The sequence below is a fragment of the Enoplosus armatus genome, chromosome 1 (assembly GCF_043641665.1).
Source record: "Enoplosus armatus isolate fEnoArm2 chromosome 1, fEnoArm2.hap1, whole genome shotgun sequence".
Taxonomy (NCBI): Eukaryota; Metazoa; Chordata; class Actinopteri; order Centrarchiformes; family Enoplosidae; genus Enoplosus; species Enoplosus armatus.
The window spans coordinates 21,890,505-21,912,987 of record NC_092180.1 but is presented as its reverse complement, the minus strand read 5'-3'; the positions used below and the strand labels follow the sequence as shown (position 1 = coordinate 21,912,987).

Here is a 22,483-nt window from a genome sequence, read left to right as displayed (position 1 = left end):
TAGAGCCATAAACATATATGTTTATCCTTGTTTATAAAATAAATAATTACAAAGCACTGAATGATTTGGATGTGTTGTATTTTTTAATAGAATCAGACCAACTTTATGCAACTCATCGGAAATGTTTTTCTATTATCCCCATCAAATCACATTACACATAGCTAAGCCAACATTTTCATCATTCATTTATTCATGTTTTACATACGTAAATGATATATTCTAAACATATTTGTGGTTTAGATTTCATTTTGATTGCTACTTTGATTTTTTTAAATCACATTTACTTTTTCTTCTCAGACACACAGAGCATAAACACCATATTAAGCCGGTAAAGGTGCCCAGAATAATCAGGACAACTCCAACTAAGAAGAGCATAACATCAACAGAGTGGTAGGAGTACCAGGGCAGTCTGTAGGACTCTGTTCTCAGGTGAGCTGCACCTTTATGTCTCATGACAAACTCTATCCAGAAGAGGGCGGTATCGAGCGGCTTCATCGGCTGATCTCTGTGCAGCCTGGAGAGTCTCTGCATGTTCATCCTGTAGGAGGGCTCGTTCAGGACTTCCTGTATGCCCTGAAAGAAGATGTCTTCATTCATAGTAAAGATATCAATTATCTTCCCAGCTCCTCTTACTTCAATTCTGAATAGATTATCACGTTGATCAAAAATCAATGGAAGTCCTAGTATAGGAACTGCGTGGTAGATTGCCTCTTGAACCCCATTTGTTCCTCCATGAGCCACGAATAGTTTTATCTTGGGATGTCCTAAAAGGTCACTCTGTGGCATCCAGTCGACTAGCAAAGTGTTGTTGCCCAGAGTGGCTGGTCTGTCACCTTTATATCTCCAAATGACTTTCTGGGGTAACTTAGCAAAAGCTGCAGCGATCTCATCAGCTAGGTCATGAGGAAGCTCTCCGATCAAAGTGCCCAGAGACATGATGATGACTCCATGCTCTCCAGAACTCTGCACAAAGTCCTCCAGGTGTTGAGGCAGAGGTTTTGCAGGTCTACACTGGAACCCTCCCATATAAACAACATTAGGCATGGTGGGACGAGGGAACTCAAACACAAAGTCCACTCTCATCAGCCATAAATCTGCTGCTTGAAACAGTGATAAGTAATCGGTGCCTGGACCTAAGTATTTTTCAATTGCGCCTTCATAATTTGGTAAAACATACTGTGCTATTTGATATTCTGTGAAGCCAAAAATGATTACGTTGAGAAGTCTCTCAAGAAAGCTCATTTTATCTGAAAGCTCGGTCCCCGTCATTGGAACATAAGAAAGAGGGGAAGGCGCAATTGAAAAATGCCCTTCACCTTGACTAGTCCATCTGGCATTGAAAACAAGAGGCAACTTGAGATAGTGGGCGAGTATAACACCACCTGGTATGGCAGGGTCTGTAAGGACAAGGTCATATTTGGCATCCAGTAGCGACTGGATCAGATCTTTGTTTTCAAAAAGCACCTCAAGCATTTTGCACGTTTTCTCATGCAGCTCAGAGGCCTTTTGTGCTTGTTCCATTTCCAGTTTAAAACGCATCCAGGCAGACTTCCCTTCCCTCTGGATTTTCAGTAACTGGGCCACCAACTTAGTTGCAAAGTCTTCATCGAATCCAGACTCCATATCGAATGTAATTGAAGTATAGAATGGGGAGGTTTCTTTGATGTACCAGCTGTCTGATGGTCGCACAACAGAAACCTGATGGCCCCTTGAATGTAGTGCCTCAATAATGACTTTCATGTTCACCCAGTGGCTCCCATCCACTGGATGAACAAGAACTTTCCCACCATAAACCACAGTTGGACAGAACAAGCAGAGAGTGATCCAGACCCAGGGCCAATGCATTTTAATTCTGAAGTTGGGAAGAAAGCATATTATATCTTATCAAATGCATGCTTTTTAACACACGTAGCGTTTTTATCAAAACACTATATTTACTTAAATATAGAGGATGCAGTTTATATCACTGAACTTTTAAAAATTTTACGTGTTTACATTAATAATTTAGCAGTTCTGTTAGTTTCATCACAGAAAATCAAATGTCAGATTAATAACAAACTAAAAAAGGAGTTTGCATTCTTATTTAACCTAATTGATGTATGATGCGACATAGGGTAACTCAACTTTTGTCCATATGAAAGCCTTTTTAACATATACAGTAAGAGCAAACTAGCAAGCATTCAGCACACCTGAAAGAATCTAAACCTCAGGAACAAGAAAATGTATTGCATGCCAGGTAAAAAATTAACTGTGCTGTAATTCAAACCCCAAGATCAGTCATTCATATTGGCAAAAGATAAAGAAAATGGAAATTTTACTTTTCTCGGCGTCCAATGTATTGTTTTTCAATATTTTCCTTTGACAGAGAGCAGAACATGTGCTTGTCCCTTCAGGTTCCAACTTGAGCAGGACTTTGGTACTGCCATTTCATATTCTTGAACGCTCAGGTAATAAGGAAGTACAAAGGGGAGTAAAAGTCGTCCATGGTGTTGACTCTTGAGCAAATATCAGTGACGAAACTAAATGACTAGAACACTGAACACTTTTGAAAACTGCTGGGTCATGTTCCTCTGTTACAATTGTTTAGTCATATAAAAAGGTTCAGATTGTGATAACATTTCAGTTTAAATTGCAAATTTTATTGCAATTCCATAATTCAATCTCCCACAAAAAAGCTAGAGCAACATGACCTGATGGTGTGACCAACTCGTTTTGTTATTTGCCTTTCAATGCTGAGGTGCATATTCTGCTGTCTTCTAAAAATGTACTTTTTCTTAATAACTGGTGTTTTACTTTAACAGTCTAGGAAAATACTATACTGTAAATGACTGAACAACACCACCTGCTGGCTGGTAAAGGTATCAACAAACCCTCATTTAGATCAGATATTTTTTAATGCATCTATTTCAACAAATTTTCAGCAGGACAATCCTATAGTGGTTGGAAAAAAAGACATTACATTGTTTTTCTTCAGTGTTATAATCTACATAGTTTTTTTTTATTGACATTGTGAGGTTTTCTATTTTTCAGGATCCAGAATGTAGTATACAATAACAGAGTATAGAGAGTTGAAATTTGTATCTTGGCTGATTTCATCAAGTTAGTCTACTAGTCTTGTAGTAGTTGGCATTCGCTGTGAGTTTTCACACTTTCATTTGGTTAAATCCAAAACTAAATGTTAAACTGACGCATACATAGAAATCTATTAAAATGACAAAGTAATCAAACAGACTCTTAGCAGTCAAAACTGGCAGTTAAATGTTCTTTTTACTGTAGATATTTTTAGTAACTCAGGAGCTCACAGTTCAAAGGTAAAACATCGACTCCTTTCAATTTTCAACTGATCACAGCCATATTGACTGTCATATAACAATATATTAAACAATATGAAAATGATCAATCCATCTTTCTTGCTTAGTCAGATTTCACTTTTCTTTTCAAACACAGTCTAAAGCATGACCTTACTAACCCAGCTAAAAATAACAAAATAAGTAGTGTGATTGTTAGTAAAAATAATATGACATCAACAGAGTGGTAGGAGTACCAGGGCAGTCTGTAGGACTCTGTTCTCAGGTGAGCTGCACCTTTGTGTCTCATGACAAACTCTATCCAGAAGAGGGCGGTATCCAGAGGCTTCATCGGCTGATCTCTGTGCAGCCTGGAGAGTCTCTGCATGTTCATCCTGTAGGAGGGCTCGTTCAGGACTTCCTGTATGCCCTGAAAGAAGATGTCTTCATTCATAGTAAAGATATCAATTATCTTCCCAGCTCCTTTTACTTCAATTCTGAATAGATTATCACGTTGATCAAAAATCAATGGAAGTCCTAGTATAGGAACTGCGTGGTAGATTGCCTCTTGAACCCCATTTATTCCTCCATGAGCCACGAATAGTTTTATCTTGGGATGTCCTAAAAGGTCATTCTGTGGCATCCAGTCAACTAGCAAAGTGTTGTTGCCCAGAGTGGCTGGTCTGTCACCTTTATATCTCCAGATGACTTTCTGGGGTAACTTAGCAAAAGCTGCAGCGATCTCATCAGCTAGGTCATGAGGAAGCTCTCCGATCAAAGTGCCCAGAGACATGATGATGACTCCATGCTCTCCAGAACTCTGCACAAAGTCCTCCAGGTGTTGAGGCAGAGGTTTTGCAGGTCTACACTGGAACCCTCCCGTATAGATAACATTAGGCATGGTGGGACGAGGGAACTCAAACACAAAGTCCACTCTCATCAGCCATAAATCTGCTGCTTGAAACAGTGATAAGTAATCGGTGCCTGGACCTAAGTATTTTTCAATTGCGCCTTCATAATTTGGTGAAACATACTGTGCTGTTTGATATTCTGTGAAGCCAAAAATGATTACGTTGAGAAGTCTCTCAAGAAAGCTCATTTTATCTGAATGATCGGTCCCCGTCATTGGAACATAAGAAAGAGGGGAAGGCGCAATTGAAAAATGCCCTTCACCTTGACTAGTCCATCTGGCATTGAAAACAAGAGGCAACTTGAGATAGTGGGCGAGTATAACACCACCTGGTATGGTAGGGTCTGTAAGGACAAGGTCATATTTGGCATCCAGTAGCGACTGGATCAGATCTTTGTTTTCAAAAAGCCCCTCAAGCATTTTGCACGTTTTCTCATGCAGCTCAGAGGCCTTTTGTGCTAATTCCATTTCCAGTTTAAAACGCATCCAGGCAGACTTCCCTTCCCTCTGGATTTTCAGCAACAGGGCCACCAACTTAGTTGCAAAGTCTTCATCGAATCCAGACTCCATATCGAGTGTAATTGAAGTATAGAATGGGGAGGTTTCTTTGATGTACCAGCTGTCTGATGGTCGCACAACAGAAACCTGATGGCCCCTTGAATGTAATGCCTCAATAATGACTTTCATGTTCACCCATTGGCTCCCATCCACTGGATGAACAAGAACTTTCCCACCATAAACCACAGTTGGACAGAGCAAGCAGAGAGTGATCCAGACCCAGGGCCAATGCATTTTAATTCTGAAGTTGGGAAGAAAGCATATTATATCTTATCAAATGCATGCTTTTTAACACACGTAGCGTTTTTATCAAAACACTATGTTTACTTAAATATAGAGGATGCAGTTTATATCACTGAACTTTTAAAAATTTTACGTGTTTACATTAATAATTTAGCAGTTCTGTTAGTTTCATCACAGAAAATCAAATGTCAGATTAATAACAAACTAAAAAAGGAGTTTGCATTCTTATTTAACCTAATTGATGTATGATGTGACATAGGGTAACTCAACTTTTGTCCATATGAAAGCCTTTTTAACATATACAGTAAGAGCAAACTAGCAAGCATTCAGCACACCTGAGAGAATCTAAACCTCAGGAACAAGAAAATGTATTGCATGCCAGGTAAAAAATTAACTGTGCTGTAATTCAAACCCCAACATCAGTCATTCATATTGGCAAAAGATAAAGAAAATGGAAATTTTACTTTTCTCGGCGTCCAATGTATTGTTTTTCAATATTTTCCTTTGACAGAGAGCAGAACATGTGCTTGTCCCTTCAGGTTCCAACTTGAGCAGTACTTTGGTACTGCCATTTCATGTTCTTAAACGCTCAGGTAATAAGGAAGTACAAAGGGGAGTAAAAGTCGTCCATGGTGTTGACTCTTGAGCAAATATCAGTGACAAAACTAAATGACTAGAACACTGAACAGTTTTGAAAACTGCTGGGTCATGTTCCTCTGTTACAATTGTTTAGTCATATAAAAAGGTTCAGATTGTGATAACATTTCAGTTTAAATTGCAAATTTTATTGCAATTCCATAATTCAATCTCCCACAAAAAAGCTAGAGCAACATGACCTGATGGTGTGACCAACTCGTTTTGTTATTTGCCTTTCAATGCTGAGGTGCATATTCTGCTGTCTTCTAAAAATGTACTTTTTCTTAATAACTGGTGTTTTACTTTAACAGTCTAGGAAAATACTATACTGTAAATGACTGAACAACACCACCTGCTGGCTGGTAAAGGTATCAACAAACCCTCATTTAGATCAGATATTTTTTAATGCATCTATTTCAACAAACTTTCAGCAGGACAAACCTATAGTGGTTGGAAAAAAAGACATTACATTGTTTTTCTTCAGTGTTATAATCTACATAGTTTTTTTTTATTGACATTGTGAGGTTTTCTATTTTTCAGGATCCAGAATGTAGTATACAATAACGAGTATAGAGAGTTGAAATTTGTATCTTGGCTGATTTCATCAAGTTAGTCTACTAGTCTTGTAGTAGTTGGCATTCGCTGTGAGTTTTCACACTTTCATTTGGTTAAATCCAAAACTAAATGTTAAACTGACGCATACATAGAAATCTATTAAAATGACAAAGTAATCAAACAGACTCTTAGCAGTCAAAACTGGCAGTTAAATGTTCTTTTTACTGTAGATATTTTTAGTAACTCAGGAGCTCACAGTTCAAAGGTAAAACATCGACTCCTTTCAATTTTCAACTGATCACAGCCATATTGACTGTCATATAACAATATATTAAACAATATGAAAATGATCAATCCATCTTTCTTGCTTAGTCAGATTTCACTTTTCTTTTCAAACACAGTCTAAAGCATGACCTTACTAACCCAGCTAAAAATAACAAAATAAGTAGTGTGATTGTTAGTAAAAATAATATGACATCAACAGAGTGGTAGGAGTACCAGGGCAGTCTGTAGGACTCTGTTCTCAGGTGAGCTGCACCTTTGTGTCTCATGACAAACTCTATCCAGAAGAGGGCGGTATCCAGAGGCTTCATCGGCTGATCTCTGTGCAGCCTGGAGAGTCTCTGCATGTTCATCCTGTAGGAGGGCTCGTTCAGGACTTCCTGTATGGCCTTCTGAAATATTTCCCCCTCCAATTCAGAAACATCCATAACCTTTGCAACTCTCTTTGCTCTCAGCCTGGAGAGGTTGTCTGCTTGATCGAACACAATGGGAATGCCTACAATTGGAACTCCATGATATATAGCTTCATAGATTCCGTTTGTTCCTCCATGACTTACAAATAGCTTAATATTTGGATGTCCTAGGAGGTCATTCTGTGGCATCCAGTCAACTAGCAAAGTGTTGTTGCCCAGAGTGGCTGGTCTGTCACCTTTATATCTCCAGATGACTTTCTGGGGTAACTTAGCAAAAGCTGCAGCGATCTCATCAGCTAGGTCATGAGGAAGCTCTCCAATCAAAGTGCCCAGAGACATGATGATGACTCCATGCTCTCCAGAACTCTGCACAAAGTCCTCCAGGTGTTGAGGCAGAGGTTTTGCAGGTTTACACTGGAACCCTCCCATATAAACAACATTAGGCATGGTGGGACGAGGGAACTCAAACACAAAGTCCACTCTCATCAGCCATAAATCTGCTGCTTGAAACAGGGAGAAGTAATCCACGTCTGGGCCCAAGTAGCGGCTGGACAATGCAGAATAATGTGGCCCAGCTACCTGCTTGTACAGATGCATCCTCATGGTGTAAAAAAGCAAATTTTTGACCCTCTCAAAGAAAGTCATTTGATCTGTTAATTCTGAAGGTGGGAGTGGAACATAGGAAAGCGGAGAGGGTGCAATAGCGAAATGGGCTTCGCCATGAACAGTCCATCGAGCATTAAACACTAACGGCAATCCGAAGTAGCTAGCCAGCATCACTCCTCCTCCATTAGCAGGGTCCGTCAAAACCACATCATACTTGGCGTCTTGGAAGGACTTTATTAACTCTTTATTTTCAAATATATACATGACAACTTCACAGACTTTCCTGTGTAACTCAAAGAACTTGTCTTTTAACTCCATGTCTAAAGCAAAACGGGCCCACGCAGAGCCCTTGCTTCGTTTAATTCTAATAACCTCAGAGACAAAAAGACGGAAAAAATCCTCATTTGCACCACCAGCAACATCCACTGTGACAGTATTGTAACATGGAGATGATTCACTGATGTACCAGCTGTCTGCAACCCGAATGACAGTCACAGCATGTCCCCTTGAATGCAGCTCCTCCACAAGTACCCTCATGTTCACCCAGTGGCTGCCGTCATGTGGAAATACCAGGACCTTCCCACAGTGGGCAGGTGGAGTAATGACTGCCAAAAGAGAGATGATGGTAGCCAATGACAAAAACATCTTCATATTTTCTCAAACGGTGCAGTCTGAAATACAAAAGCAGATAGCTGTTACTAAAGTATTCCAGGAAACGTTTACACAAAGGTGGATGATATGACAGGATGCCCAAAACAGAGAGCTACAATTCAATTGTCTCTCTATTTGTGTGGAAGAATTCCTTCTGAACGCCCTCACGTGGATGTAGCACATGGAGCCTCTCTCAGGAAATTAGAGTGGTGTTTGGTGCCAAGAGCTCTGCATGCATTTTATGCTGAACCCCAATGTCCCTGAGCAGAAGTGTTTTTTAAAACCGCAACTGTGTTCATTCTGCATAAAAGAAAACATTCAAGAGCTTCCAGCTAAGAAAACACATAATCTCTGTGTAACAAATCCCATGCACCTATTTTCCTATTGATCAAATGTCTAATCCTTCAACAATGGACTTCAATCCAATAAAATCTCCATTCCATTTCCACATTGGCTGGCAAAAGCTAGAAACAAATGTTCCCCTTTCAGTACTGAACGGCTGCTTACAGCTCTCTTGACAAAGACCACTTACTCTTTTCTTGTAAACCGAAAACAAAATCTTTAAATGTCAAGCTTACAATGAAAACTCTCTCGCCAGATAGTTCAGACCAAACAACACGATGCAGACCAGTAAATAGCTAAAGTCAAACCAGTGTAAAATACTCCCTGGTTCCTTTTGTCCCACCCACAAGACAGTTGTTGCAAGAGATTCTTGTCTCTTACCGGGAAAGCTTAGCTCACATAGTGCAATGAGCCAGAGCTGCAGTGTTATCAACAGGAAAGAGTTACTGTCCAAAGCTACACATTGTGGTATACTTCATATTTTTGCCAATCACACAGTCACAGCACCATATTCTTTTCAAATGCAGTGGGGCCTTGTGCATTAGACCTACTGATCTTTAAATACAGAGACAAAATAGAAAAACATGTTTCTGTTTATTTATGCTGCAATATGTGTCCCTCATACATACAGTATCATTTGGATGGTACACTAACTGATTGAGAAGTCCAAAAAAGAACAATTGATTAAACCAGTAGAGCAGTGTAAGTTCAATGTAAAATGAGGACTCTAAATCACATGAATATACTGCATGCTTTACATATCAAACGCACACAGCAGTAATACAGAAAAAAAGAACACATTAACATTTACACATCTTATGACAAGATTACTGACATGCTAGAAACAAATCTATAAACAGCAAACTTACATTGAAACTTCCTTGGCTTTGCTAAACGTCTGCTTCATATTGTTGAGGCAGGACTGTGGAGGGCTGAATCCAAACCAGAGGCCCTGAAAAAACACTTCCTGATTTTTTTTTTTTGTTGCAACGTTTGCCTCACCCCTGACAACAGTTTTGCTAAATTCTGATCTCTTTCAGGGAAGTTCACTCATTATACTACAATGAGGCTCCAAAGTAATCTACAGGAAAGGGTTTCTTTACCAGGATTGTACTTAGACATTATGTTAGAATCAAAGTAATCTGAAACTACAAGACAACATTAACAAGCTGTAAAACTCCTAAAAATGAAAAGAACTCGCTCAGCTAAATCTTCAGTCTGCAGTCAAAACATTGACCCACACTTGGATCTGAGATTACATTATCATGAGCTTTGGATCTGTAATAACAGGCAGACACTAATCAAGCCTATATAATCAAGGCACCCACATAGACCTGTACACACCCTCGAGATAGAGACTCCAGCTCTTGGGAAACATGTTTATTGTACTCAAATGAGTCATGTTAAATGAAGTGGAACATGCAACTCACAACAGGTACAGCAGAGTGTTGCACCTATTTGCTACTCTTAAAAAGCCACTGAGAAGCTGCTGCTGTGAAATTTTGTAGTGAAAGTGTGCCCAGTTTGTAGATAAACAGTTCAGATTTATTGTACGGTTCTTTACAGCTCACCATTTGCTGTCTCAGTATTGCCAAATGTTTCCTTTTCAAATGTTCCATGAAAAGTGCAAACCACGAAATTGGACATAAACAAGGGCTATGGCTCGCTGTGGCATGAGCACATTCAAAAAATGTCTGCTTCTCACACAACACACAGCAGCGACACCTGAAGCGGATTGCATTTTAGATGCAAGTACATCTACATCAGTTATGTCAAAAGAAAGATGCACCACCTGGTGGTTGGAGGTGTAAACACAAGTGAACATAAATATGTCCATATAACTGAAAATGGTTCACTACACACGCAAGTAATGAATGAGTCAGAAAACATATTTGAGCCTCTCCAGGATGAATCAGACCTAAACAATCAAAGCTTGATGAATCTCTTTCAGAGACTAGTTTTTCATAGACCTACATTTTTGCCACATTTAAAAAGATCACATTTAGATAAGGTACTAAACCACAACTGTAGTCTTTCTTTGTTCCCATAAGCCCCTGCTTTATCAGAATACCTAAAGACATTAGTTATTAGGAGCACTAATCCCTAATGTATATAGGCCTAACTTGATTTATATTAATTCCTAGGTTTTTATTTGTACAGTGTCGGTTATGAAAAAGCCACAACATCAATTTTGTTCATATAAATGCCTTATTAAAATATGAATATCAAACAAAATAACTATTTAAAAAAATAAAATATTTTTACAAAATAATGCCATTGCTTAGCAAATGTCAAAATGTTAATGCTTAAATGGGCAGCGAAACAAATCTTACATTCATCTCAAAATTAGCAAAATCCATCTTCATATTGATTTAATGGACAAAATGTTTAACCCTTGAATGATTAGTCACGTTTCACTTTCTGTTTACACACTGCGCTGTATAAACACCTCAACAAAATAAAAATGGTTAAAAGCACGAGCAGCACAGCTCCAGCCAGGAACAAAAACACATCAACAGAGTGGTAGGAGTACCAGGGCAGTCTGTAGGACTCTGCTCTCAGGTGAGCTGCACCTTTGTGTCTCATGACAAACTCTATCCAGAAGAGGGCGGTATCCAGCGGCTTCATCGGCTGATCTCTGTGCAGCCTGGAGAGTCTCTGCATGTACATCCTGTAGGAGGGCTCATTCAGGACTTCCTGTATGGCCTTCAGAAAGTTGTCGTCTTTGTCCACCGTATTAATGGTTAGAAGCTTCGCCGCTCCTCTCTCCTTCAGCCGCAGCAGGTTGTCGTATTGGTCAAAAAACAAGGGCAGACCCACAACCGGGACTCCGTGATAAATAGCTTCTTGAACTCCGTTTGTTCCTCCGTGAGCCACAAATAGTTTTGTCTTGGGATGTCCTAAAAGATCATTCTGCGGCATCCAGTCGACTATTAGAGTGTTGTTGCCCAGAGTGGCTGGTCTGTCACCTTTATGCCTCCAGATGACTTTCTGAGGCAATTTGGCAAAAGCTGCAGCGATCTCGTTTGTCATGTCAGCAGGAAGCTCACTCACAAAAGCCCCCAGAGACATGATGATGACTCCGTGCTCTCCAGAGCTCTGCACAAACTCCTCCAGGTGTTCAGGTAAAGGTTGGGCCGGTTTACACTGGAAGCCTCCCATATAGACAACATTAGGCATGGAGGGACGAGGGAACTCAAACACAAAGTCCACTCTCATGAGCCAAATGTCTGCATCAAGCATTAACTGCTTAAAATCATTATCAGGCCCGAGATATTTGTCACATATTTTCTGGTATACTTGCTTAACCACCAGTTGATGCTGTGTTTGGCCTATTAGATGTAAAACCACGTTGTTAACTCTCTGAAAAAAGCTCATCTTATCAGTGTAGCCAGATCCTGTTATAGGTATATATGATAAAGGTGAAGGGGAAATAGCAAGATGACCATCTCCAACTATTATCCAACGAACATTATAAACCAAAGGGAGGTTCAAATATTTGGCCAAAATGACTCCACCACCCCAGCAAGGGTCTGTGAGCATCAGGTCAAACTTGCTGTCCTTCATCTTTCTCATCAATTCTTGGTCATCTAACATCGCCGATACAAATTCACCCACAGCTGAGTGAGCATCTAAAAACGTGCTGAACATTCCCACAGTCATGTGGAGAAAACTCGTCAAGGGAAGGGACCCCCTTTCAAATTCAATGATTTTAGATACCATTTTTGTGATTAACTTCTGGTCCAAGCTCCTCTCCACTTCAACTGTAAAGGTATTGTAATAAGGTTTATCCTTGATGTACCAGCTTTTGCTGGAACGCAAGATAGTTACACTGTGTCCTCTCGAGTGCAAAGCTTGAAGTAGGATGTCCATGTTAATCCAGTGGCTGCCTTCAATAGGAAAGACCAAGATGTTGCCACCTTGGCAGGCCCTGGGAATGAGGACGAGCAGCAGCACAGCACTGCAGCAACAGATCAGCCTCATCTGACATGAAGACAATGGAAAAACAATTACAGTGGAAATGCACTGTGATCACTTCAAACTCACTTTTAAAAAAACAACAACACAAAACGTTAACACGTAGGATGCAGTTGCAAGCTGCCCATTTAAAAAAAAAAAAATCCTTTGAATTGATTGCACGTGTCTATGAGACTGTGGTCACATTGGGTCTGACTGCTCATGCCACACACTGTTGATCGATATTTGAAACTAATTTGCATAAAATCGTTACATTTCGCAAAACACTACAGCAAGACTCGACGTGATTAACATACTGCCGCGGGAGTTTGAGCACCAGCGTTCACTTCCCCATTGACTGACTGAGCAGCAGCAAAGTTAGCGTCTGAATTCAGTCACATACAACAGCCTAGTATATACGAACATATCTAAACTTTCCTAACACGAAGCGCTCTCAACTTACTGTAGTCTTAACTCTCCAGCAAAAGTCACGGTGTTAGGGAACCGCTTGATACAGCGCCAGTAAGCCAAAACCCAGGCGAGTCCAGATTTATGTAGTCCGGAAGAGAGGAGTAGTTTCTGGATGTCGCCCCAGTGGAGATGAAGGGCAACAGCTAGGAACAACGTGTGCGGAAACACTGCTGGCAGGGCTGTCACTGACTGACAGGCCATGAACTTTGAAATACACAGGATCATAACCGTTTATTAGATTCAAAGTGCGTGCGTTAACACGTGCCCGTGGCCCTTTTTGTCCTGTGTCTATTTATTTAAGCCCGACTATAACCTCATTAGACCAGCCAAACACAAGATGACAAGATGGCGATCTTGTCTGCGTACTGTCATTCGGCAATGATGAAAGGATTGCACATGAAATTACATTTAAATCGCGCTAAAGTCAGTCTGCTCTGGCTTTGGTCCAATGCAGTCTTTGTGCTGACAGCTATAATTTGCGAGCACAACCCAAATTCATTCATTGAGTGATGACAATAACATGTAATTAGCATTATTGATAGACACAAATTGTTATTGCCTTACTGCAGAATTGTGGCTAGAAGGTAAAAGTAATCAGAATTCCTCGTGTAGACTAGATAGATGCTTATGCATATGACATCATCATGCTACTGAGATTAAGTGATCCCAACTCAAATAGCAATCAAAAGAGATTAACCTATTGAAAAAAAGGGATGATTTGTGCGAGGTAGGCCTATGGTGTGTAAATGTCAACATGTTTCCCTGTTTTCAAACTCTTTTTTATTAAAATCAACATATTTTCAGCAATTCCCTTCTTTGAAAGCAGCATTCTTTACTGGTCATTGTATGTCTTATGTTTGTATGATATTAAGTATTAAATTGAATGAATGTCAGATGGGTTTGATGTATAGTTTGGTCAAGCTTTATCGATGAAAATACAAGCGTTGCTCCCATTGTAGGAAGATAGCATAACAACAAATTCAGATTTTTTTGCATGTATTTGCTCACATCCATTTTCATATTTTATAAAACATACAGTAGGTAAAATTGCACATTGTTTCATGCATGCAATATTGAAAACTGAGTTTTTCACACACAGCCTCTGAAACTTGTAAAGGTGAAGGGATACTTCAGGAACTGGTCATGAAATCATCTTTGATTTCTTAATAGCAGTAGCCTCCAGAATCCTTCAAGGCTTTTAACTATTATTAATTCCATGTCAGCCTTGCTGGCCATTCTCAGCCATTAGTTTAACACTGAACTCCCTTGTATCAGTCATTAAACAATATGTTTATTCTAAGAGAGATTAGAAAAAATATGTACAAAATCATAGGATAATAAGAAGATACGATTTTTCTTAAGACTAAAAAGTTTAAATAAAAAACGAATCACACATGAAGGCAAAGATAAAAAATAAATGTAAAAAATATGATATTGATTTTTTTTTTCTCATCCCATATCTCTGGGTGCCACAATATGCTGTCGCCATGGAAGCACACACACTCACACATACAGAGAGATACAGAGAGGAACTAGAGGTACAAAATGTTGCATCACTGTGTCTGTGGACACCAGATAACAACCTGGAAACTGAAGCAGAATCTCAGTGGCTGAGCTGCCCTTGCTATTCCCTGATGCTGCTGCTGGAAAGGCAGTGAGGTGGCTGCATGGAGGGGGCGACTCTCCCTGCCTATGATTAGTGACCACGAGAATGGTAGGAGAAGGGGAGGGTGGAGGTTGATGGTGGTGGTGGGGGAAACGGGGCGGGCTCTCTGAAGGAAGAAGAGGAGGAGGAGGCGGAGGAGATGAGGATGCGTTGCCTGTGCACAATTGGAGGCAGCAGGGAGTGAAGCAGCATCTGTGTGAGGCGAGAAAAAGGAACCTGCATGGAATGGAGGAGCGCTAGAGCAGCACCACCGCAGTCGTCAAGACTCCCACCGCCTCCACCAACACTGCCACTCTGGATCGTGTGTTGATGGAAGAGACTCAGAGCAGGTATGTATGCAGCCTTTGCATGCTGGCTATGTGAAATGTAATAATTACCTTGGAGAGGGTCAGGTTAGCAAGGTGAGGGTAGGGTGCATTCTTGGCTTAAGCAGGATGCTATTAAAGGTGTGTGATTAACACAGTTTGTTATTTAACGTGTATGACATCAGGATGTTTTGTTTGTTTTTTAGTTTGACACAGTCTATTCACTGAAATGTGTAACTGTGATTGAATGTAGCTTTACCAAAGGGGAGCAGGAGTGACTGCCTTGAGATCTGAACCCGTAACCCGAGGCATGATTAAAGCCGTACCCTAATAGCTCAGTTTGCCCTGTGTGCAAAAAAAGCTACTGTTTTTGATAGCCCCTGTTTTTAATATTTATTTTCCAGCTCTGTGATGCTTGAGGGACCAGCTGTATTAGATCCAGTGCCACCTCTGATATGATGCTGAGAGCAGGAGGGGCAGCCACCTCTCTCGCACTGCTGCTGCTGCTGCCGTTGCTGTGCTGCTGCCACCTGTGCCATTCACTGCGTAAGTTTCCCAAGGACCAGGGATGCCTCATCAAATTACCATGGTGGAATGTAACAGCCTCAGTATGACAGATGGTATAGTCGAAGATAAGTTGGACTCTAGTGGATATGTAGAAACAGAGAAAGAAGACATAGAAATTGGCAGATGGTCGAAGAGGAAGGAAGGGAGCTTGCCAAGTTAGAGTCAAACAAAGTATTGGTGTCAGTGTGACCACTTACCTTCTCATATCAAATTTTACAGTTTGATTTCCATTTTTTAGCAGTTAATGATTATAGCTGCATGGAAGTCATGATAATTGAGCTCAGAATATTGCAAATGAAGTAATAGCTAATAAGTGAAAGACCACCTAAAACTTTAACCAACCATTTCTCAGAATGACCAGAAACCCAGTAACCAAAAAGGAGACAAAAGTTGGACGTCATCCTGGCTGATTTTGTGGGTATTTTCCAATTCATTTTTCCCTTGCTACATAACGTAGAATTAATAACGCAGAAAACCAAGAAAGCAATGAGTTAATGCTGCAGCGTTCAGGTCATGCCAGGAAAGATTCCCATGATTACAACTCGTTTGTGTCACATGACAACCCAGGATAGTTGTGTGATGGTAGAGTAACACCAACATAACACCATATCCACTAAATTTGGGTTTAATTTAACTGAACGAGGCACTCTGGCTGACATGACGCATCCATGTCAAGTACCTAGCTTGGAGCTTTCAGACAAAACAGACTTTCCCAGTCAAATGTATGACTTGGATGTTAATGTGAACGCTATCTACAAGTTGGAAACTTGTAATTACGATATGAAAGTAACATGAGGCATGCAAGTAGTAGTTAAATGGTCATCAAAACAGGGACAACAACAGGCAGGAACAAGTCAAATAAACATTTTTCAGTCCAATGTCACAAATCACAAATTTGCTTCAAGGGGCTTTACAATCTGTACAGCATAGGACATCTTCTGTCCCCCCCCCCTTTAACAGGGAAAAAAATGGGAGAAACCTCAGGAAAAGCAGCAGAGGAGGGACCCCTCTCCAAGGACGAACAGACATGAATAGATGCCGAGTTTATAGAATAGACCAACGTTGTAGAATCAGAGTATGGACAAACAGGGTGACAAAATTATAGATAGATTGTAAACATATGTGAAGAATACAGACCAGAGCCACATGGCCTCCCCTCCACCATGGAGACCTGGAAGAGGACAGACTACACAAATACACAAGAGGCAAAGCTCAGGTCCACCAGTCACACTGCTGGGAGAAACGAAACAAACACACACACAGAGTGAGAGTGAGAGAGAGACAAGAGGAGAGGCTGAATCACCTGGAGGATAAAAATCATTCCAGATCCAGAACATCTGGAATGAGACACCAACAGCCAGGGGAGAGAGAAGGAGGTCCCAGGACGGCCCATAGCCTGAGTGAAAAGAGAGGACACGGAGTAGAAACCAGGGAGAAGAGAGAAAGAGAGGCTCATGTGCTTGTGGGACAACAAACAAACAGTGGATTAGAGAGATGCAGTGGTTTTCAGAAAGTTCACAGTATTCTCATCGGCAGGACAAACATGGACTAGAAGTACTAGGCTTAATAGATAAATTGAGACTGACACCCGCCGGGAGGAATGGTATCAGGTACAAGGGCTGAAGTACTCAAAGAATAAGCTACTAACTGAAAGTCAAGAATCAAATGTGTCGAGCTAAAATAACGAGGCAACTGACAGCTGTCCTTTATGTTGCGTGTGCTGAGGTGAATCAGGTGGTGAGCTGAGGCAGTAAACTCTGTAGTGACAGCTTGTGGGCAGCTAAGGAACAAGGGGTGAGGTTAGTATGTACAACACAGACATTAACTGTATGTACTAGCAGGAGAGGGGGTAAGAAAGGAGCTGCTGTTGCCATGACAATGTATATATATATATTTGTGTGCATATATGTATCTACAGTACATATACTTGTATGCATGTATACAGTATATCCTGTGTATGTACAGTATGTTTCGGCATATGTTTGTATGTGTATGAACCTTATGGGGGTGTTTTTGCCTTCTTCTATACATTTTATTGGCTTCTCTTTCTCTCTTGATGTTTCGCATATTTGGCTGGTTATAGTGACAAGTCATCTCACTTTGATCACCACACATGCATTATATATTCCATGTTTAATTTATATTGATTTACTTATTGTCATGCTGCCCACGGGCCCCTAGCAGACAGCAGCTAGCACTGACTCGGATCTCCTTGAAAATGCAAGAATGAGTTAACATTGAATATTAATTGTACTCAGCATGAGGTATAAATGAGCTTTGCCTTTTCCATATAGCAGGTACATTATATTTGTGTATTAGTGCATTTCTGATACAGACACTAAACAGATTCATGTAGCATCCAGCAGACTCTGTAGCCTGCTTTTCAGAGGAGCAAGATGCTGGTGATAGTGGGGAGAGGGAGGCTGAAGAGATGATGAATTTGCTTAACACAGTCATTGATTGAGGGTGTTGCAGCCTTGTCTTTATCGATCCACACACACTGAAAGGGTGACAGCACACATTTATGGTCAGTCTGTGGTCAGCCACATTCTCCGTCCATAATTGAGTTTTTAACTGCGTTGGTGAATGATTTAAAGAGAGCGGGATGGAAGGAATTGTACGTAATTCAAAATGAAATCAGTACATTCTACACTGTAGATGAGTCCTGCTTCAGCAAAACAATGCACCAGTTTGACTGATGAAAACAGTGTCACTGCTACATAAAACTCAGAAAGTCTTGTCAGTCCCACTCATCTTCCTGTACTTAACACCATTACTACATGTCTTGACACCTGGTCAGTACATGCTTTTAATGTATGGATAGATAATTTGAGAATCCCTGCATTATTTACAATCACTGACGCACATGAGTCATAGTGCAAAACAGGTAAATAGACATGCCAGTTTCTCACTGTGGCGAATCAAGGAAGGACATACACTCCATAAATGGGAAGTGGGCCAAATCTCTGCAATGCTATCTCCAATCATATTTAAAATGGCTTAGCTGGTATACATTCCCTATACTCTGGAATAATAAAAAGTGACAACATCAACACGAGACTGTAAATCCTTTGAGACTCATACTGTATACTGTTAGCTGGAGTACAGCACTAAGAGAGAACAGAATTATGTTTAAATGTATTGGCTCTAGTTGACAGACAAGCAGCCGAATGCTATAAAAATATTTTAACACTGTATACACTCCACTGATGACTGCTGCACTGAATATAATCCTTTTTGACATTTGCTCCAAACTGAACTGAGTCAAGAACACCTGCTATCACTGTTGCTGACAGACAGCAGGCAGGTGTCAAATCTAGTCATTTTGGCATTGATTTTCAGGCTTTCATACATTATATGTTTTAAGGACTCTCAACGCCATTGTGTATTCAGTGTGTATTTGGGTCAAAGCTCTGTCTCTTGAAACAAAAGCTTTACCATGGAGGTCATATCCAGAAACTCTAGACATAAACACTGTAGTAAGGTCAGAGAGGTGAATACAGTGCTGTTTGAGAGCAATGTTAGTAACAGAGTTCTTATCAAGCAAGGAGTCTCCTACTGGGACTACTGAATAAATCAAAGGTGCTGTTGTATTTGTGCATATAAACCTAATGTTTGTCTTTTAGGGGTCCCAAAACTCTCCTCTTATGCAAAAGCAGAGGACAAGCTGTTCAAATACCTCTTTGGAAACTACCAGAAATGGGTTCGTCCAGTGGAGTACCTAAACCAGACGATCCGTGTCAAGTTTGGACTGGCCATCTCCCAGCTCGTTGATGTGGTGAGAATAGAAGAGCACTGATTATTGATATTGTTTATGATTGTGTGTCACTGAGGCGTTAACTACACTACATGAATGTAAAACATAGGATTAAAAGACAGAATGCTTTTTGAACTGTTGCTCTAAAAAAATGTATTTAAAGAGAAATTTTAACTTTGACTGTTGTTTCACCGTTGTAGGATGAGAAAAATCAGAGAATGACAACCAATGTGTGGATGAAACAGGCAAGTAGAGCTATACATCTAACTAAACAATGGATGCAGTATTACATGTCACCATCATCAGTGAACACGCAGGTAAAGTCGTTAGGGTATGGCTGTTAGTGTTACTTTATGGTCATGGAAATTTCTTAAATTCTTAAACAACCTCTGGCTTACATGGCATACAGAGACATCAAGTCAGCCTCTCCAGACCCCTTTTTTAATCTGGTCTGGTGGCATTTCACTGACAGTCCTCATCTGTATGAGTCCTTTCGGCCCTGTGCCCATGCACCTTTCCTCCTCCCCACTCCTGCTCCTGTCAGCCTTATTCATGATCTTGGGTGTCCTGTCTGTCATGCATGTTATGAATTATCCCCACCGACCAGGCTCTGCCATTCAGGTCACTTGCTCCCTTTCACAGTGATGGATTTCATCATGCAAAAAGAGAGCAGTGGCCCCTGTAGGGATGTCTATCTATCATGATGTCAGGATGTCATTTGCAAAGTGGAAAGGATGTCAGATTTTGTAATTGTATCTTTTCTCCTTCATATGACGCTCACCTTTTTGGTTTAGAAAATGAACACACTGGTTTACCGTAAAAATGATTCTATCACAAGGTACTTACCATCTACCTAATCTAATATAATCTAACAAAATGGATGTACTAAAACAGTGCATTTTGCTATGTTTACTAGTAAATATACCCTTCTCTGTGGCCTGGAGCTGGGCAAAATATTACATGCTAGCAAAATACTATAGCACACACACACAGAATAGCAATTTATAGGAAATGTTTGACATTTTGGAAAATGTGCATATTTGCCTTCTTGCCGAGAGTTAGATGAGAAGATTGTCTGTACAGTAAATATGAAGTGACTGTCAGCAGTCAGTTAGCTTAGTTTAGCACAAAGACTGGAAACGGGGAAACTATTGGCCTGGCTCTCCTTTCCTTTAAAGCCCCCTATGTGTAAATTATTTTGATGAGACATCACACATTTCCCAATGTTTCCTTTATGCAGGAGTGGATTGATATGAAACTCAGATGGAACCCTGATGACTATCTGGGCATCACAACTATCCGAGTCCCCTCTGACAGGATCTGGCTCCCTGACGTTGTACTGTATGATAAGTATGTGTCATTATATATGGAAGAAAAATGTCTAATAAAACTAACTTTCTAAAATACTTAATTTCTAAGTATAGTAAAATAAGAATTACTCACAACGATGCAATCATGTTAACCTTAATAGAAACATGCTATGAAATAAACTAATCTAGCTATCAGGTAACCTTTTAGATGGCAAAATGTTATTTCTTTCGACAGTTCAGATGGCCGTTTTGAGGGTACTGTCACCAAGGCTGTTGTAAAGTATGATGGAACCATACTATGGACACCACCAGCCAATTACAAGTCAGCCTGCACCATTGATGTCACCTTCTTCCCTTTTGACCTCCAGAACTGTTCAATGAAGTTTGGCTCCTGGACATATGATGGCTCCCAGGTGAGCCTCTACTCCACAGTGCATTAGTGTTAGTTATTAACCAGCCATTGACATGAGGTTTCACTCTGTATTTAACAGGTGGACATCATTCTGGAGGACTTTCATGTGGACAAGCAGGACTATTTTGACAACGGTGAATGGGAGATAGTGAAGGCCACGGGCAGCCGTGGTCTGAGGACAGACGGCAGCTCTTCCTACCCCACCATAACCTACTTCTTCATCATCCGCAGGCTGCCTCTATTCTACACCCTCTTCCTCATCATCCCCTGCATTGGCCTGTCCTTCCTCACCATCCTCGTCTTTTACCTGCCCTCCAACGGCGGCGAGAAGATCTCTCTCTGCACCTCAGTGCTGGTGTCGCTCACAGTTTTCCTCCTGGTTATTGAGGAGATCATCCCCTCCTCTTCGAAGGCTATCCCTCTCATCGGGGAGTACCTGGTTTTCACCATGATCTTCGTCACGCTCTCCATCATCATCACCGTCTTTGCCATCAACATCCACCACCGCTCCTCGTCTACGCATCACGGCATGGCACCCTGGGTGAGAAAGATTTTCCTGCATCGACTGCCGAAGCTGCTGTGCATGCGTGGCCATGTGGACCGTTATGCCGCAACAGGAGTGGCCAGTGCAAGAGGAGCAGTAGGACTGGGTATGATGAAGGACTCAAGGCCTGAACTGACACCTCTCCTCTACACCCGACATAACCTACAAGCAGCTTTGGATTCAATTCGCTACATAACCATGCATGTGGTTAAAGAAAATGAGGTCAGAGAGGTGAGTATGTTGGATTTCTTGTATTTGTACATCCATAGGTAATAATAAAAATGGTTAATAGCAATGTAAACAATCATGTTTGGCCACATCCTTTTTCTGCTATAACAACAAATTATGACAAAGGCTGTAATAAACCTCACAAGATGGAATACTGTATGGTACTCACTCACCACATAGATTATCAAAATCTGGTTTGTACATGTCTCTACGCATAACTATTGACTATATGTCTGTGTATGTATGTTTGTTGTTTCAGGTGGTACAAGACTGGAAGTTTGTAGCCCAGGTCCTAGATCGAATGTTTCTTTGGGCCTTCCTCCTGGTGTCGATCCTAGGTTCTGCACTCCTCTTCATCCCGGTCATTTACAAATGGGCCAACATCATAGTCCCTAACCATGCCGGAAGTACCCTCTAAGAACCCCAGTTCAACCCACCACAAACGGAGGCAAAGCACATTAACAGCTCGTTATGGGTCTTATTTGAGATTTGAAAGACGGAGATAGTGAGATTACCACTCAGATACGGTCCTGCTCCGCTCATCCACAGTCATTCAGTAAGCCACAGCTGTGCCAGAGATCAAGCTGCAGATTTTGGGGGCCTCGTTTGCTGAATATATCTCACAGAGACATTTTGTTTCAAAAAGATTTTGAATCCTGTATTTGAGTTTAAAGATAGATGAAAAGACTCAATTGATATAGTGCATATGCATTTTTGTCAATATCTCATACATCACTAAATTTCAGTACATTGATTTCACCCACTGTACTTGCTGGCATTCAC

At 40.7% G+C, this 22,483-nt stretch overlaps 3 protein-coding genes and 2 pseudogenes across 4 annotated transcripts; 1 reads left to right on the top strand and 4 right to left on the bottom strand.

Annotated features, from left to right (window-relative positions):
- Positions 1-255: 255 nt before the first annotated feature.
- LOC139288155 (UDP-glucuronosyltransferase 2C1 pseudogene) lies at positions 256-1,845 on the bottom strand (annotated as a pseudogene).
- Positions 1,846-2,998: 1,153 nt separating this feature from the next.
- Positions 2,999-4,989, bottom strand: LOC139288165 (UDP-glucuronosyltransferase 2C1-like). The gene has a single exon (XM_070909433.1). It carries the CDS (start codon positions 4,987-4,989, stop codon positions 3,415-3,417), a length of 1,575 nt encoding a protein of 524 aa, XP_070765534.1. The 3' UTR covers positions 2,999-3,414.
- Positions 4,990-6,031: 1,042 nt separating this feature from the next.
- Positions 6,032-8,042, bottom strand: LOC139285103 (UDP-glucuronosyltransferase 2B15-like). Of its 2 annotated transcripts, XM_070905568.1 has the most exons (2): positions 7,501-7,544; positions 6,032-7,431 (listed from the first exon to the last, which is right to left on the bottom strand). In XM_070905568.1, exons 1-2 carry the CDS (start codon positions 7,527-7,529, stop codon positions 6,558-6,560), a joined length of 903 nt encoding a protein of 300 aa, XP_070761669.1. In that variant the 5' UTR covers positions 7,530-7,544; the 3' UTR covers positions 6,032-6,557. The 2 variants fall into 2 exon arrangements, with proteins under 2 accessions (XP_070761669.1, XP_070761660.1); XM_070905559.1 differs by having other exon boundaries at positions 6,032-8,042.
- Positions 8,043-10,857: 2,815 nt separating this feature from the next.
- On the bottom strand, positions 10,858-12,990 carry LOC139285095 (UDP-glucuronosyltransferase 2C1 pseudogene; annotated as a pseudogene).
- Positions 12,991-15,337: 2,347 nt separating this feature from the next.
- Positions 15,338-22,118, top strand: chrna5 (cholinergic receptor, nicotinic, alpha 5). The gene is made up of 7 exons (XM_070909159.1): positions 15,338-15,428; positions 19,076-19,227; positions 19,407-19,451; positions 20,447-20,556; positions 20,752-20,929; positions 21,008-21,703; positions 21,960-22,118. The coding sequence occupies exons 1-7, from the start codon at positions 15,338-15,340 to the stop codon at positions 22,116-22,118; spliced, it is 1,431 nt and encodes a 476-aa protein (XP_070765260.1).
- The last annotated feature ends 365 nt before the right edge of the window (positions 22,119-22,483 follow it).

What these genes read in the sequence shown, in the direction of transcription:
- LOC139288165 (XM_070909433.1), bottom strand. Translation starts at nt 4,989, where the DNA reads ATGCATTGGCCCTGGGTCTGGATCACTCTCTGCTTGCTCTGTCCAACT.
- LOC139285103 (XM_070905559.1), bottom strand. Translation starts at nt 8,027, where the DNA reads ATGAGGGTACTTGTGGAGGAGCTGCATTCAAGGGGACATGCTGTGACT.
- chrna5 (XM_070909159.1), top strand. Translation starts at nt 15,338, where the DNA reads ATGATGCTGAGAGCAGGAGGGGCAGCCACCTCTCTCGCACTGCTGCTG. An exon ending in GACGTTGTACTGTATGATAA is followed by an intron (nt 20,557 to 20,751) that starts GTATGTGTCATT and finishes TTCTTTCGACAG; the next exon opens with TTCAGATGGCCGTTTTGAGG. An exon ending in AAGAAAATGAGGTCAGAGAG is followed by an intron (nt 21,704 to 21,959) that starts GTGAGTATGTTG and finishes TTGTTGTTTCAG; the next exon opens with GTGGTACAAGACTGGAAGTT.